At 38.1% G+C, this 15182-nt stretch overlaps 3 protein-coding genes across 5 annotated transcripts; 1 reads left to right on the plus strand and 2 right to left on the minus strand.

Moving 5' to 3' along the window:
• Positions 1-1576: 1576 nt before the first annotated feature.
• LOC136438418 (cyclin-D1-binding protein 1 homolog) lies at positions 1577-6941 on the minus strand. Its single transcript, XM_066433187.1, has 11 exons — positions 6845-6941; positions 6564-6626; positions 6058-6137; positions 5636-5717; positions 5166-5262; positions 4694-4764; positions 4099-4175; positions 3319-3578; positions 2998-3058; positions 2593-2639; positions 1577-1903 (listed from the first exon to the last, which is right to left on the minus strand). The coding sequence occupies exons 1-11, from the start codon at positions 6939-6941 to the stop codon at positions 1789-1791; spliced, it is 1050 nt and encodes a 349-aa protein (XP_066289284.1). The 3' UTR covers positions 1577-1788.
• A 645-nt stretch (positions 6942-7586) lies between these two features.
• Positions 7587-9526, minus strand: LOC136437994 (TLC domain-containing protein 3A-like). Its single transcript, XM_066432614.1, has one exon. The coding sequence runs from the start codon at positions 9453-9455 to the stop codon at positions 8622-8624; it is 834 nt and encodes a 277-aa protein (XP_066288711.1). The 5' UTR covers positions 9456-9526; the 3' UTR covers positions 7587-8621.
• Positions 9527-9842: 316 nt separating this feature from the next.
• On the plus strand, positions 9843-14294 carry LOC136437995 (programmed cell death protein 5-like). 3 transcript variants are annotated; one of them, XM_066432615.1, is made up of 7 exons: positions 9847-9947; positions 10597-10674; positions 11465-11499; positions 11852-11913; positions 12389-12480; positions 12964-13035; positions 13268-14294. In XM_066432615.1, exons 1-7 carry the CDS (start codon positions 9882-9884, stop codon positions 13313-13315), a joined length of 453 nt encoding a protein of 150 aa, XP_066288712.1. In that variant the 5' UTR covers positions 9847-9881; the 3' UTR covers positions 13316-14294. The 3 variants fall into 3 exon arrangements, with proteins under 3 accessions (XP_066288714.1, XP_066288712.1, XP_066288713.1); XM_066432616.1 differs by having other exon boundaries at positions 10624-10674; XM_066432617.1 differs by lacking the exon at positions 10597-10674 and having other exon boundaries at positions 9843-9947.
• The last annotated feature ends 888 nt before the right edge of the window (positions 14295-15182 follow it).

The raw sequence follows: 15182 nt of genomic DNA on the forward strand, positions 1-15182 counted from the left end.
TCCAAACCCGGCATTCGAATTTTTCTGTTCATTGTAATGGAAAATACCGTGCAGCGGCTCCTATGCGCGGTAAGATGATTCTTGCAAAACACTCGCCACTAAACTTCTATCCCCGATGTAAACAGAGGCTCTTGATGTTGTTTGCAAAACAGCGATTCTTTGTTACAGTAGCAAATGCTCCATTGTTCAGTATCGACTTCATTCAGACAACACGGACGTGGAAAGTGGCGCCCCTCGGCACAAAACTATGGGAATTTTCATGAATTTTAGCAAAATTACCCAGGAAAATAAGGAAGAAATGTTGTAAATGCGGAAACCAGAATAATACGGATGAGGTAGCTGTTGATTTGTTTGACATTTGGTAGTCATTTTAGATAGAACCTTAGCTGTTATGAACTTCTATTTCACTTAATTACCATAGTGCTGATGATTCAATGGTGCTTTTTCAAATTTTATGTTTTATTGCGTGCCATGTACATAATTACATTGATAGCTTTTATAATGAGCCTATTATACATTTTACAAATAAGTACAAGTTGTAGGCCAAGACCAGCTTTTTCAAAAGCACTTAAGTTAAGTGACGTAACTTCAAAATTGCTTTCCCCAATCTGCCTTTCTCTATTAAAACAGTACTCATTTCCCAAAATGACAATTTTTCTTATAGACTGAACAGCCCTTGAGTGACTTCCTCTGGCAGATTTTACTTCAAGTAAAGGGAAAAGACAATTCACACTTATAAACGTAGCCGAAACGCCAGCTTTTTTTAAAAGCTCTTGTTTAATTTTCTATTTTTTTCCCTGTCCCTCCAATTTTTTCTGAAAAAATCCGAGAAGCAACAAATTAAATTGGTGTGGCCTTAAGTATATTTTCTCATTTTGCAGCTGCTTTGTACGATTTACAGTAACGTTATGGCTGTTTAAAAAAAAAAGTTTTCAGAAAACTTTTTTTTTAACAGACGAAAATTGATGCGTGTGCGGATGTCATCCATATAATCAAATTCACATGGCCTTAGTAAGAGAAAACATTTGAAACCATATACAGCAATGTGTCTATCTAATAGAAAGCACATAAAAAGTCAATACAACTTTTTAAAGTTGACAACTTTTTAATAATTTGACATGACCTCGGGTCTGAACAGGTCGGGGATATATATACATTTCACTTGTCAAAGATAAGAGACTTCTTCAGGGCCATAAAGTTTTAAAGGATTAAAAATGCCGATGGATTATTAATATGACCTACTGTTACATTCTGTATAAGAAAATATGATATTTTTAGCACATTTCTCAGACATATATATTCAGATGACAAAATTACATGTTGACATCAAATGCCTGTGCTCTGCAAATGAAGCTACCGGCGCCCTGGGCGATTCAATACTATCTTGCAGGGTCCTGAGTGAAGTCCAAGATATTAATTATTATGTCTATAATTATGTTCCTTTTAATCTTGCAGTCTGTATATATGTCTGTATTTGTATGTAAGATGAACCCTGTAATACAAGACTAAGTCGTGATATGACTGAAGGGTATCGTAATAAACAAATAAATGAAGCCTTTAGGGGCGAGTACGCCCCAATCCCAATCTGCATGGCTTGGGAATCCAACACGCTAACCACTAGGCTAAAAGGTCCGGACCAGTTAGACTGGTCAGTTAGTGGAGGTTGACCCCCACTGTTACACTACTCCCCCTTTTCTTTTTAGACTCGTCCTGAGTCTCCGAGTACGACATCTCTGCTGTTACAGTTGTACAGTATCTCCATCCAGCCATAGGAGAGCAGAAGTGACATCATGAAGAGTTGTGGTCCTGTGTAAGGTCTCTGACTTTGTCTACGTTATGATCCACAGCGTTCTGTAGGAACTGTAGCCACGACGCGTCAGCCTCCGAGGTGAAATGTGAGGACCTGTATGGCCAGAGAAATCATGCTTATTTGTAAACAAATACACGGTGTTGTATTTCATTTATGTCATACCCACCCGAAAAAACACACATTTCAATGAGAAGTGCGCCAGAAGTTGAGAGAGTGTCCTTGAACAAAAACTTGTATCAACATTGATTCCAACCTCCGAATCCGGTATTCGAATCCTCGACAGCGGCGCAACTGGCGCACACAAAATGCATTCTAAATATTCTATGGAAGCCCGTGTGATACAAGTAGGACCCCGTGTGATAAGGAAAATTATTTATCACACGATGCGGAACATCCGTATCCAACATTTTCGTGGCCCAGGTATGTCATAAAGGCTTTTACCCTGGCACATGTTGGTATAGAGATACTGTAAATGCATTTAAGTTTGCATGGTTTTGCGGTAGGGAGAAAATTGAGTGTTTGTGGTTTTGAGTTCGTGTTTAAGACAATAGTAGACAAGGGGATAGGGCGCCAAAAAATTTTGTGGTCGTTTTAAGTTTGCGGCGAAGAGTTTACCGCAAAAACAGTGAACATAAAACCATCGCGAACATTTCCGCATTTACAGTATTTCAGAGACAGTAGTGTACCTGCGATGAATTGCAATCATGAATGATTGCTTAAAAAAGACCAGAAATAATCAACAACAACAGAAACAACAAATTGAAAGTTCTCATGATACTTACTTTGCCATATCCAAAAGGTTCTTGAGTACACCGGAAAGTGCTAGGGCCTATGAAAAGATAACAAAAAGTTTCATTAAAACCCAAAAGAAAAACATCTTCAAATTCTGTATCTCAGAGTCTACCAAATTTAAATGAAGTGCCAATTGCTAATAGACTTTTTAAGCATTTCTAAAAATAAAATTTGAAAAATGAAAAAATGTAATTAAAAAAATCTAAAAAAAAATTAAGAAAACATGAAATTCACAAAAATGAAAAATGGAATAAAAGAATGACAAAAAAAGAAAAAAATATGAAATTCGAAAAAATTAAAAGATGAAATTAAAAAAAAATGAAAAAAATGGAGAAAAAATGATATCTTGAAGCGGTTCCATTGGAATGTTACAAAGTAGAAAAAGAAAGTCTTACATTTGTTCTGACTGCAGAGTGGTCCATGGGTGGGTATAGCGACAACACTGTATCATCAACTCTGGAGAAAAATAGCAAAGACATTAGACTTACACTTCCAAGATGATGAACATCTACAACAACCTTCATATGACAAGAGAGTGACACTGTATGGCATATCAAGTTCGCATTGAAATAAGTTTGTGCTCAGAAGGTGGACGTCAAAAACGCAAACATAAAATCAACGAGAACATAAATATGCTTGCAGTAATAATGACAAAAAATTACTGAAGGCAAATCATGGCATCATATTCAACTCCATACACAGCAAAACAAACTTACTGCGGACTTGTTTGGTGCACCACATCCGCGATGTCATCCAACTGTGCTATTCTTTCCACAGCATCACATTTCCCGCCAGTCTTCACAGCAATAGATATTTTCTTCAGACAGGCCTTGGAAGCTTTGACCAATCCCAGACAGGGTGCCATCAAAGCCTTGTCAGACTCTGCCCAAGACTCCTCATTGTTGTCTTGGTCTTCTGGGTCTTCCATCTGTAGTTGATCTAGTGCTGTTATACCTCCAGCATCATCGTCTCTGGCCTTTAAGAAGAAAGAAGACAGACTATTAGCTAGCAGGGCATCAGGGCGTCTTTTAGACACCCTACACTAAGAAAACAAAGAAATTAGAAGCCCTCCTTTTGCAGGGGAAACCCAGAGGACGCCCTGTTTCAAATCCCTGGTAAGTACAAACATATGTACATCTGTTCCCCCCACATACAATGCCACTGTTATTTTTTCCTCCAACCAGACACTGGGACATATAAATTACTTGACATGCAAAGCTACTAGGCAATAGTTAATCCATAGAGCCCATTGGGAAGTTTGGTACCAAAAGGTTGCCCCCCCCCCCAAAAAAAAAAAAATTGGTACACCCTCTCTATAAACCCTACTAAAATCCTATCAAAGATTTAAACCTAAAACTTGGTCACTGGCCAGAAAAGAAGACCACAGAAACTGCCTATAATAAGCGAGAAGTGCTATTCATGAAAGAGCGTACAGTTCAAAGTTAATGAACAGCATGAGGTTTTTCATACCAATGTTCGACAGAGATATTCTTTACCTCCTCAATTTCCTGAAGTGCATCTTGAACAAGACTAGTGGTGTTTTTGATGATCAGTAGTGTTGCCTCTTTGTTGTCTATTTCCGGAAAGAACAGAGATATTGTTAGAATATCTACTGTAAATGCAGAAATGTTTGTGAGGATTATATTTCAAGGTAGGGAGAGAATGGAGTGTTCGCGGTGGTTTTGAGTTCCTGTTTGAAACAGTAGTAGCACTACAGTCACACAATGGAATGGCCTTTTGTAGTGGCTTTAAATGAAAACTGTGAACATAAAACCACCGCGAACAATTCTGCATTTACAGTACTAGTACTTCATCATTACAACAGCCCTGTCCTTAGTGCTGAAAATTCCTGTCTTTGGTACTGAAAGCTTATCATTACATCACCTTTGTCTCTGCTACTAGTGTTAAATGATTTTGCCCCTGGTGTTGAAAAACCCTCATTTTGATAGTCTAGTCTCTGTTGCTGAACAAGTCATACTATTTGCACTTGAGTGTTTGCTTCTAATTGCAACAATTACAATAGAATTGTGTCATATGCTAATGAACTTCATGTGGTGTACAAGAGATAAAGGAAATTGTGATATTTTTCACCTTTCGGAAGTCGCGAAAAGTGATCGCAACATTCCCACACACTTCCAGTTGCAAAGAGTTGATCGGAAGATCTGGAAAAAAGGGAAAAGAACATGATATTTCAGTCATCATGTAACAATTACAGAAGCATTCTGTTTGTATTGGTTCAACCATAGAGTGAATACAACGACTGCCATGAATTATACAGCTGTATGTTTTTTATTTGTTTTAGGTTCATCACACTTTGTTTTGTGTGGTTTTTATTTTATCCTCAAAGTGACACAAGAATGTATCTTTTCTTACTGTACCTTCTTGAATAATTCTCGGTGCTTTCTTCGCAGACTGGTAAGATGGCAACAAAAGTCTAATCATCATACAATTGTTCAAATCAAAAGTTTGGGTTCTTAATTTAAAAGTAACTGCCTCATCCAGTATTTTTTCTTTTACAAACTCTACAACAGGGGCCAGTGAAGTGTTGTGTAAGAAATCCTACCCTTTGCCGACATTTTTGATGATGTGGTTGACTAGATCTTGTAGTTCATCCACAACAGACATCACAGACAGGCGGACAGACTTTCTCAGTGTCATACCTACGACATACAAGATGAAAACGTTTTAACACTAAGTCACCCTTAAGGGCAATAATCTGAAACAAGTAAAGTTAGCTATTGCTGGTTGTTCAGCTCAGATTTAGATACCATTTCAAAGGGTATGCTTCTCTCTATGTCAGGGATGTCTCTAATATTGGATATAGCTATGGAAATATTTCATTTTGAAGATGACATGGATCAAAATCGTAAAATGTACATTTAAGTTCAAATTAACAATAGCTTTGTTATTCATTCATGTAATTGTTCATTGGTGACTTCATTGTCACCACAAAACCCTCTAAATCATAAAGACACAAAACATTCTTAAACCGCACAAAGCCTTTGTTTGCAAACTTGAGACAATTACACCTACCCTGGTCTTTTGGAAGTGAGTAGAAAGTTGAGACCATGGCCAGGACTGACTTTTCTACTCCTTCTATAAGTGATTTGCTCTCCTGAAAAAGACAAACATGCAGAATGGGAACGAAGTAAGGTGCAATCAGGCCTTTCCTCCTTAAGAAGTCCATTTTTACACAATACATAACTTTGTATGTCTATGAAACCAAGGCAGTTAAAGAGAGACCTTGATGAAACACAGTTGCGTGCATATTTTGGAGCGACACTTCAAGCATGTAAAAGAACCCATCACACTAATCAAAAAGAGGAGGGGTCGCTCCCGGTGTGAGTGAATGTGAAATAAATCTGTCCGAATATGCAGCTTGTACTGTTCAGTCCCCTAGTGTGTTCGTCATGAGGAAGTTTACTGGGTACACAATGCAAATAAACATTCAGTACCTCCCCTGACGGAACTGGTGGTTTGGAGAACATCAGGCACATTTTGGTCGCCTCGTGGGACATTATCTTGAAGGAGGCACCTGAAGGAAAGAATTACAGTTTACTTAGTGTACTCACAAATTTACTTTTTTCAAAATTCAATACAGCAATGGCAATTGCAAGCTTTTCCTGCACAACCAATAGCTTCAAGTGTTAGTGAACACATATCTAAGTCTATGGAGATACAATACTCTGCTTTATCTTTAAGTACAATGTACATGTAAAATATACCTAAAGCTTTGTTAGATCCATGTATTTGAATGTTTCAGTAACATATGTGGTTTCTTTCTGAAACCATAACAATAAACCAATAATTATAGTTTTGCTAGAATTTTTTATAGATTCTAAAATGTGCTATATTCTTAGTGGTCCAATAGCTGGCCAATATTGAAGTACAACTACATGCATCTCTAAAGAAATATGATTTCATTTTACAAACGTTAACTACAATCTGATTTTGAACTTACTCAGTCGTTCCCAAAATGATGGTAGGTTGAAGTCTTCTTGAGCTTGCCTTCTTGATTCTCCCTCTTTAGGGAACAAAAGAGGCAAAACATTGAGCCTTTAAGTTGCTGTAATAGGACGCAAAGACACGAGGAAAAAGGTAAATATTCATTATGAAAGTTGGCTAACTTTTTGCCCCCCTCCCCACTACACCAACCAATACTGGCATGTAAAAACTACACAGCAAAAATGAAACTGCACAAAATTTAAATGTAGACCTCGATGATATGTACTCTCTTCTTACCTTTCAGTTGCTCTGTGACTAACTTGAGGTTAGAGTGGAGGGTGTCCAACTGATTGGCGACGTTTTCAGACATTTTTTCGTCCATGGCGGCGGCCATGTTTTCTGTGATGCAATCGCTTAGGGTCACTTGAGGTCACGGGACGTCCCGTGCACCATATGGAAACGCCCACTTTGATGAACCAAGGATCAACGAAGTTTATCTGTAAACTAACGAACTGATTACTTTAATTTTCTACAAAACATGATCGAAAAATGCTTAAAGTAACCTACATTGAGGTTTGTACGATATCCTAGTGTATCAGAGGGTAAGAAAATACGGTAAATCTGATACCCCCGTGCTTAGAGTGGAATAGTCCAAATGGACAGACAATAATAACACCAATTGACCAAACCAATACACTTGTCGTTCCAAAGCTTGCTCCGGCGTCTGGATTGCCAGTTTTTCAAAAGCAATGACAACGGGAAGAAATGGGAGATTTTCAATTTTCCAAGTCTCTAACCTTGCTAAAATCCATGTGTCTTAATTAAGAAGAATAAAACTTTTGAGTATAATTAAAATAACTCAATAGAATTTTAGTACTGGAATTCTACTCTGGCAAATGGAAAAGGTGTCCTTTTGAAACAAGATAGAAATTACACTGTATATTCTGAAAGCACATTCCAGAGAGTGCATTTCATACAATTATGTTTGTCAAACACATGTAAAAAGCAGTTAAATAAAGAGTCTGCAGTCTGCACACTACACTCAGATAGTAATGTTTATTGCACACACACTTTATAATTGTCATGTCTAGTTCTCGAATCTGAACCATTGATACATGCACTATTCTTTCTACAAATTGAGAAGTACAGTACTTTCAGTAGCCTGAGTTCTAAATACATGCTTGTAAAACATAAACTGTCATTTTGATTCTCTTTGCATTACACATTGATTGGAAGTTTTTGTAAATGTGAAGATCATACAAGTTATAATTTTTCAGTGTAAAAAATAAGTTTGCTACAAAGCCATCTCATTCTGTGATACAAAATACTATATGATTTCCAATACAAAATATTTCACACAAGGATCTATACAACGGAATATTTCTAAGGCATCAAATGTAACTCTCATTGGAAGGGTGACTTCATTTGTGTACTCTTAACGGCATTCACTCGGTTGGTATCTACTGACTTGATACAATGCAAATGGTTATGTAGACACACCCTGGCCTCAATATCATCACAATGTGAACCATCATAGATATAAGATATCTAACACTACTAGTATGGGTCACTACAAAACAATGTAGTCAAACCTGCCCAAGAAGACCACTCAGGGGACTGATAGAATCTGGTCCATGTAGACAGGTGGTCACTATAGACAGAGTTTTTTTAATGCTTATGCCAATGGGAACATTATATAAAGGACCATAAAAACTGGTCACATTGGCCAGGTGGTCCTCTTATTCGTAGGTACACTTGTGCAGGTTTGACTGTAGCAGACAATCATTTAAAACAGTACAACTGACTTGGAGTATGGAATCACTTGAGTTTGCATAGCTTATTGGTGAAACAACGGTCTATCTGACAATACAGTACAGTGCTATATGGTACTCATAATTCACATTTTCAATCAATCAATCAATATCAATCAATACCTTTTATGATTGCAATATCCCTATTTTCCTTACATAATTCCTATGATAATTTGCATCTAAAACGTTTGCACTAATAGTTGATTGCAAAGTCATTGGTCGTATAATATTGTTACAAAAATCACTCAAGTCCACACAGCCTGTCAAAGTTCTTTCTCTAGTGGAGAGTGATGTTTCCCATTTTGCTTTGGCGAGTACGACTTCAACAGTCGTATCATCTGGGCAAACCAGTAGATCTGAAAGCCCAGTATGAGTGCACACCCGACGTTACACTTGACCGGTATTGCCAAGGGTACTTGCATAGTTGAAAGTCCATACTTGTCGCCATACACTGCATAGAGCATGGGAAATATGGCAATCCTACACATAAAGAAGGCTGAGATCGCAAACACGCCGTTGAGAAGATAAACAAGACTGTTTTCCATCTGAAAACGTAAAAGAACTGCACGCATGGCAACGAACGGAGTACTGAGTTCGATGAAGAACAGACTAGCCACAAAAAAGTCACCAATCCCTTTCCTGAAGAACATTATAATTGGGAAGAAAATCGCCGGTAACGCAAGATGGTGGAACACCATGAGTCCTTTTCTTTTGAGGTAAAACTTGAGGGGCAGCCAACCGTTTGTTGTTTGTTCAGGATACCTTGCACACTCCACGACATACATTGACCAAATATCGTAGTAGAAGTACACCACTCCAAAACAGGTGTACGCTTCGGTCAACCAGTGCCTTGCGTACAGAATATCTTTATAACAGTTCGCCACGACGATAGAACCGACACAACACGAGATGATAGCTTGAAGAGAAGACACAGCACTGTTGCATAAGAGGTAGAGGTCTGCTTTGCTCATTGTTGGACAGATTTTACCAACACCGGCGAGAAGTAGGTAGAAAGTTCCGGGAAAAAACACACATCCGGCCACCATGTGCCCCAACATTTCCGCTTGCTCGTACATTTTCTTCGACTTTGGAAGCATCAGTGGGGTTTAGAAACTTTCCCTCGAATGTTAAAACTTCTTTGGTCCAGGCTGGAGTTAGCGGTCAGGCTTTTGTAAGGCACCATCCTTGCCGATATGGCTTAGTAGGTGTCCTTAAAAAAAGTTCAGAGGAATGTTCACTTCCGCATCCGGATGTAAACTAACCGAACCGGATGTTCTTAAGGGCGTTCTAACTCTCAGATTCAGTGGGGTGATAAAAGTTGTAAGAAAATTATGAAAGTATGAAAAACTTAATCTTTTCTGATTACATACCATATAGAATACACAAACTGTATCAAGAAGAACTAATCTCAATGCAATTTGTAATCATATAGATTATTTCATAGAAAATATGATGCTTAATCTTAGCTCTTACCTTTTGGTACGTTCCTACTACACTGGACAGCAAAATTTCTATCTATCAAGATGGCAGACCCAGAGTTAGAACAGATTCGTGCTCGAAGAATGGCAGAAATGCAGCAGCAAATGGGGGTAAACATCAAAGTACTCCTACTATGATATAGCATAAGACCCATTGGTCCATATTAATGCAAAAGGCATATACGTATACGGGCATATGTTGGGATATAATGTTTGATATGGGTGGGGTTGGACTTAGGGTGGGGAGGGGGGTCAACATATGCTTGTACTATAATATTTCTCATCACCCTCGTAAGGGCTCTGAAAAATGCTTCTCTGATTGATGAAGAGGGTATAAATAGAAAAAGAAGTGAGATATGGGAGTGATATGTACTTGATCTTACAGTTGATAATGATTTTACCAATGCAAAATTTGCTTCATACAAATGTCATCATTAGAATTTTCTAGAAACTCATTTCTTCATAATCATACATTGGCCATTTGTTCCATGTTAAAGAATAAAGAGCCAATGTACTAGTATATATGGCCCCTAAAACCCCAAACCCCTTTACAATACCCAATTCAGGTTATATATACTGTACATGTATTTCTTTGAAGACTGATTTTTGTGTACTTTTCTGTCAATTTCTTTTCAATTTCCTTGTGTTTATCATATGTTCATATAAGAAATGTTACAGCTTTTCTTGTGAATTTTCAATTTCTGTCTATTTCTTTTCTGTGTCTGTGTTTTCTGCTGTGTTTCTTTGCCGCGATGTGAAGCAAAGTGGCCAAAACCTCCCCTTTCAGTTGCCCCAGGGTGTAGAGAGTGGTGATGGCTACCCTGGTGCCTATCAGCAGGTAGTGAAGATGGTTTGACAGAGCATGAAACAAACAAACAAACAAACAAACAATACTTTTGTTGATATTTCTTTTACACAACTGATTGCTGTTTGACAAAAGCATAGTGCTTGCAGAATACTCTCCAAGCAGAGGAGGGGTTCCGGCTGTTTTTTGACGTGTTTTTAGTCGTTTTTGTCTGGCTTTCTTCTTTGTCATATTTTTTTTTCTCTATAAACCCCACACTTTGAGACAAAAAAACACATGACGAAGTAGAAAGCCCGACCAAAACGCCTAAAAACACATAAAAAAACAGCAGCTGGAACCCTTCCTCTGCTTTGAGAGTACTTGCAGAAAGTGTTAGTGGTCGTGACTGCGTATTAATACTCATATATCAGATATGAAGATGAGTCATGCCTTTGGTAGTTCAAAAATTAAAGATATTAATAATAATGATAATAAAAATAATAGTCTTTATTGCATATTCCTGCCCAGAAGGGCTAAATGCACAGAGGACCACATGTGGTAATAAAAGATAAAAAATATGTCATTACCTACATCTATATTTCAGAAATGCTTGTTGTGCATGAATTAATATCTCTTTTCTGAGTGTTGCCTTGTCTTGACTTTTTTTTTTCAAAGGCAAAACATATTTCTTCTGAGCATTTAAGATCATTATTTTCCTAACCCTCTGCTGTTCCTGTAAAACACTTTCTTAGTGTCTGCTACTTGATATGATACTTTGATTTCTTTCTGCTTTGTACGTTTTGCTGATCTGTGAGCTCATGCCTGCATCTTTGTCATGTTTCAGGGAGGGGGTGAACAAAAAGCTGAACAGCAAGCCAGGTAAGAGTTTTGTCTCCTAACTACAATGTCATATGCACATACAAACGTTGTTAATACATATACATGTACCTTTTTTTCAATGTCTAAGAAAGTACTGTAAATGCAAACATGTTTGCGGTGGTGTAATGTCCGTGGTTTTTGCGGGAAGCTCTTTGCTACGAACTTAAAACCACCACAATTTTTTTCCCTCCTGCCCCGTCTACTAATCATAAATGTCTCGCGAACTTAAAGCCACTGCGAACACTCCATTGTCTCCCTACTGCAAAATTAAACCACGCAAACTTGAATGCATTTACAGTAAGTTACGACAGTGAAAAGATTGATTGTTTGCCTTCTTTGATTGGCCCTGCAGACAAGAAGAACTGAAGAACACGATTCTGGCAGGAATCCTCGACCAGTCAGCTCGTAGCAGATGTAAGTATGTCTCGGGTTATTTTACCGTTGATTTTGTTTGAATATTTGTTTGTATTGCGAACTTCCTTATGGTGTAACACACCAGGATTATACTGAAGAGTACAAGCTGCATATCCAAATTCCTAATGACACGGGTATCATTCAGTAATAAAGAGTCTTTTCATTGACGACTCATGATACATGTAATTTTAATTCCCCAGCGGCCATGTTGGTGGGTAATTGCAGCTTTGTGTATTTCATAACGTATGCTGTACATAATCGGATGCAGATGATGTCAAATAAAAAGCCTATACACATGAAAGTGTTCACTGTTTTGGTATACTAGTCCAGAAGTCATTAAAACTATTAATGAAACTGTAGTTTACTGCAAACTTTTATGGTCTGAATCGCATTAAGACGTGATACATTTCTTGTACTTCTCCTTGGGGAGAAAAGGTGAATATTCTGTTTTTTAACCGGTATTTGTATATTTCAGTGAACAACTTGAAGTTGGTGAAACCAGACAAGGCAGCGATGGTGGAGAACATGTTGATCCAGATGGCACAGTCTGGGCAGGTGCAGGGCAAGGTAAGAACACATGCTGGAGAAAATACCGTAAATGCAGAAATTTTTGCCTGCACTGCCGAAAGGGACTGTTCTGTCTGTCTGTAGCACCCTTGCCGAGTCGCTTGGAGGTGGTTTCCGACTAGCTGTCCGTAAAGGCGCTGGTGCTTTCATTACTGCAGCAGTACGTGTATGTGATTATAGTGTTCAACACGAACTCAAAACCACTGTGAACACTCATTTTCTACTTACAGCAAACTTAAATCCCTGTGAACTTAAATGCATTGACATTATATACAGAAAACTGAGAAAAAATGCACTCAAAGAGGGAACACAGTCACTTAGATCTTCACCAAAACAACATTATTGAAATAGATCCTATCCTACAATGGTGAAAAAATTATCAAAAGAACTGAGGACTCAAATCTTGGCTAAACTGTGGTTGCGTGGATTCTCGAAATACATGAATTTTATATCAATAAATGTAACATATTTCTTTCTGTACAGATAGGAGAGGATCATCTGAAGACTATCCTAGAGCGTGTCAGTGAACAGACAAAACCAGTGGGAAAAGTCAAGGTAGGTTACAAAGACAAACTAAGATTTGTGGTTTGATTTGAGTATGCTACTCTGGCAAATTCAGCAAGAAATTAAGAAGCATTTTATCACAGGGTACCTTAAACATTTAGAAAGCAAAACTCAGGATCAATTTGTTATTTTTAGCTTCCATTTTATAAAAACATTGCAAAAAGCTATCACCCTCATCAAGGTACTGTATAGAAATTCACTTGTATATGTTTTTCTTTTCCAGTTCCAACGTAGGAAAGTTTTTGATGATGACAGCGATGATGACTACTAGTCAACAAACGGGCAAAGGCACCTATGTCATCAGAAATGTGCCTCAAACTAAAGGACTACAATCTGGACTTGCACCAGGCTATTAGCTAGCAGGGCGTCAGGGCGTCTTTTGGATGCCCTACACTAAGAAAACAAAGATATTAGATGTCCTCCTTTTGCAGGGGACACCCAGAAGACGCCCTATTTCCCTGGTGATTACATACACATTTTTGGGCACCCTGTCTATAAAGTCTAGCTAAAAGCCCGACTTGCACCCACTGCATCTGCCATTGTCAGTTCTTGCAGCTACACCTACATTACTATAGAGGCTTTCAGAAAGACGAGTAGTGTCGTTTAAGGGACCGTATGATATTATGATTCATGTAGATGGTGATTTCAGCATTGTGACATACACCGTGGAAGCTTAGCAATAAAGATGTTAGCACCAAAACACTTACAATACTGTACTATCTCTTAGTACATCATAGACATGTTACGTCAAATCAAGGAGGTTTAAACCTCCTTGGTCAAATGACTACGATCCCATTTTTCAAGGGAAACGAAGTGTCAATTACTAAACAACACTCCGATTATGCTTAATATTTTTGATGATTTTTTGAGATTATGTATTGCAAGGCTGGTTGATGTGAAACATACAATGCCTTTGTGTAAGGTAACATCATTATCTGTGTGTCACTTTAAGTTTTTGGCTGGAAAATATAATATTTATAGTTTTTCATGGTGTGACTATTACATAGCTGTAATGCATGTCTGTCATAGGTTTCATTGCTATATACATGTATCACTTCTTTAGAAAGACTTGCTTTTGAATATGAGACTTAAGAAGGAAGTGAACACATAAATCTTTGGGTAGGGAGAGTTGGTAAGATGCATACCTTCTTATGCAGTTCTCTGTGTAGAATTGTACAATATTTGTACCTTTTTTACACATTGTACAATGATGTTTCTTTTGAATTAAAAGTCATGCTTAAAACAAATAACTATGTACATTGACTGCTTCAATATATGCACCGTGTTACTGATATAGACATAAGCAAGCAAGCATATACATTTTTTTTTTTTAATCAATTCGTAAGAGCCTGATGTTGCAATCGATTTACGAAGAAAGGCGGCTCAATTGTTACTGTACCAGCATTTCTTCACCCTAGGTCAGAAATATCAATGCTCGTGACAAGTATTGACTTCAATGACCCATTAGGAGAAGCAGGGGTTACGAAGGCTGCTCGGGAAATTCCCTACCCCATTTAGGCCGGAATGTTTTTGGTCCACTCACACCGGGGCATGCCCCTGCTCTTTTTCGAAAGATGTGGTGGGTTCTTTTACGTGCTCAAGGTGTGACTCTCCTCAAACACGGGACCTCCATTTAACGTCCTATCTGAGGGACGTCCCTAACCCTAGAAGAGCTAGGTACTCATTTACACCTGAGTGAAGTGAGGAAAGCCGTGTTAAGTGCCGGCCTTTCCCAAGGGCACAACGTCGGGGCGCAAGTTCGGACATGTCTCTGGGCACAACCTGGGATTAGATCCCGGGTCCCATTGTTTGACAGCCGCGCGCTCTACACTTGCGCCACACAAAGCCACATTCTTGTACAAATACTAGTAGTTCCTTTATAAGGAGAATTCAAACCAAAGCCAATATGAAATATAGGTAAAGAGAAACAAATGACTAGTGAGCAAACGAATGAAATATAATTCGTAAAAAAAGCCATCAAAAAGTGGCAATATACAAACATCAGTAATATTGCACTGCACAATTTTTTTTATTGCTTGGTCCTAAATTGAATTCAAAATTGCAAAAATGGTACACTAACACAGTGTATACATTGATTCTCTCCTTAGAGTGTTTCTAACAAGGTACATGTGTGTACA

The sequence above is a fragment of the Branchiostoma lanceolatum genome, chromosome 7 (genome assembly GCF_035083965.1).
Source record: "Branchiostoma lanceolatum isolate klBraLanc5 chromosome 7, klBraLanc5.hap2, whole genome shotgun sequence".
NCBI classification, from domain to species: domain Eukaryota; kingdom Metazoa; phylum Chordata; class Leptocardii; order Amphioxiformes; family Branchiostomatidae; genus Branchiostoma; species Branchiostoma lanceolatum.

Coding starts and splice junctions, on each gene's coding strand:
- LOC136438418 (XM_066433187.1), bottom strand. CDS start 6,941: ATGGCCGCCGCCATGGACGAAAAAATGTCTGAAAACGTCGCCAATCAG. Junction 6,627..6,844: donor AGTCACAGAGCAACTGAAAG/GTAAGAAGAGAG, acceptor TGTTCCCTAAAG/AGGGAGAATCAAGAAGGCAA. Junction 2,640..2,997: donor ACTCTGCAGTCAGAACAAAT/GTAAGACTTTCT, acceptor ATCTTTTCATAG/GCCCTAGCACTTTCCGGTGT.
- LOC136437994 (XM_066432614.1), bottom strand. CDS start 9,455: ATGCTTCCAAAGTCGAAGAAAATGTACGAGCAAGCGGAAATGTTGGGG.
- LOC136437995 (XM_066432615.1), top strand. CDS start 9,882: ATGGCAGACCCAGAGTTAGAACAGATTCGTGCTCGAAGAATGGCAGAA. Junction 11,914..12,388: donor CCAGTCAGCTCGTAGCAGAT/GTAAGTATGTCT, acceptor TGTATATTTCAG/TGAACAACTTGAAGTTGGTG. Junction 12,481..12,963: donor CTGGGCAGGTGCAGGGCAAG/GTAAGAACACAT, acceptor CTTTCTGTACAG/ATAGGAGAGGATCATCTGAA.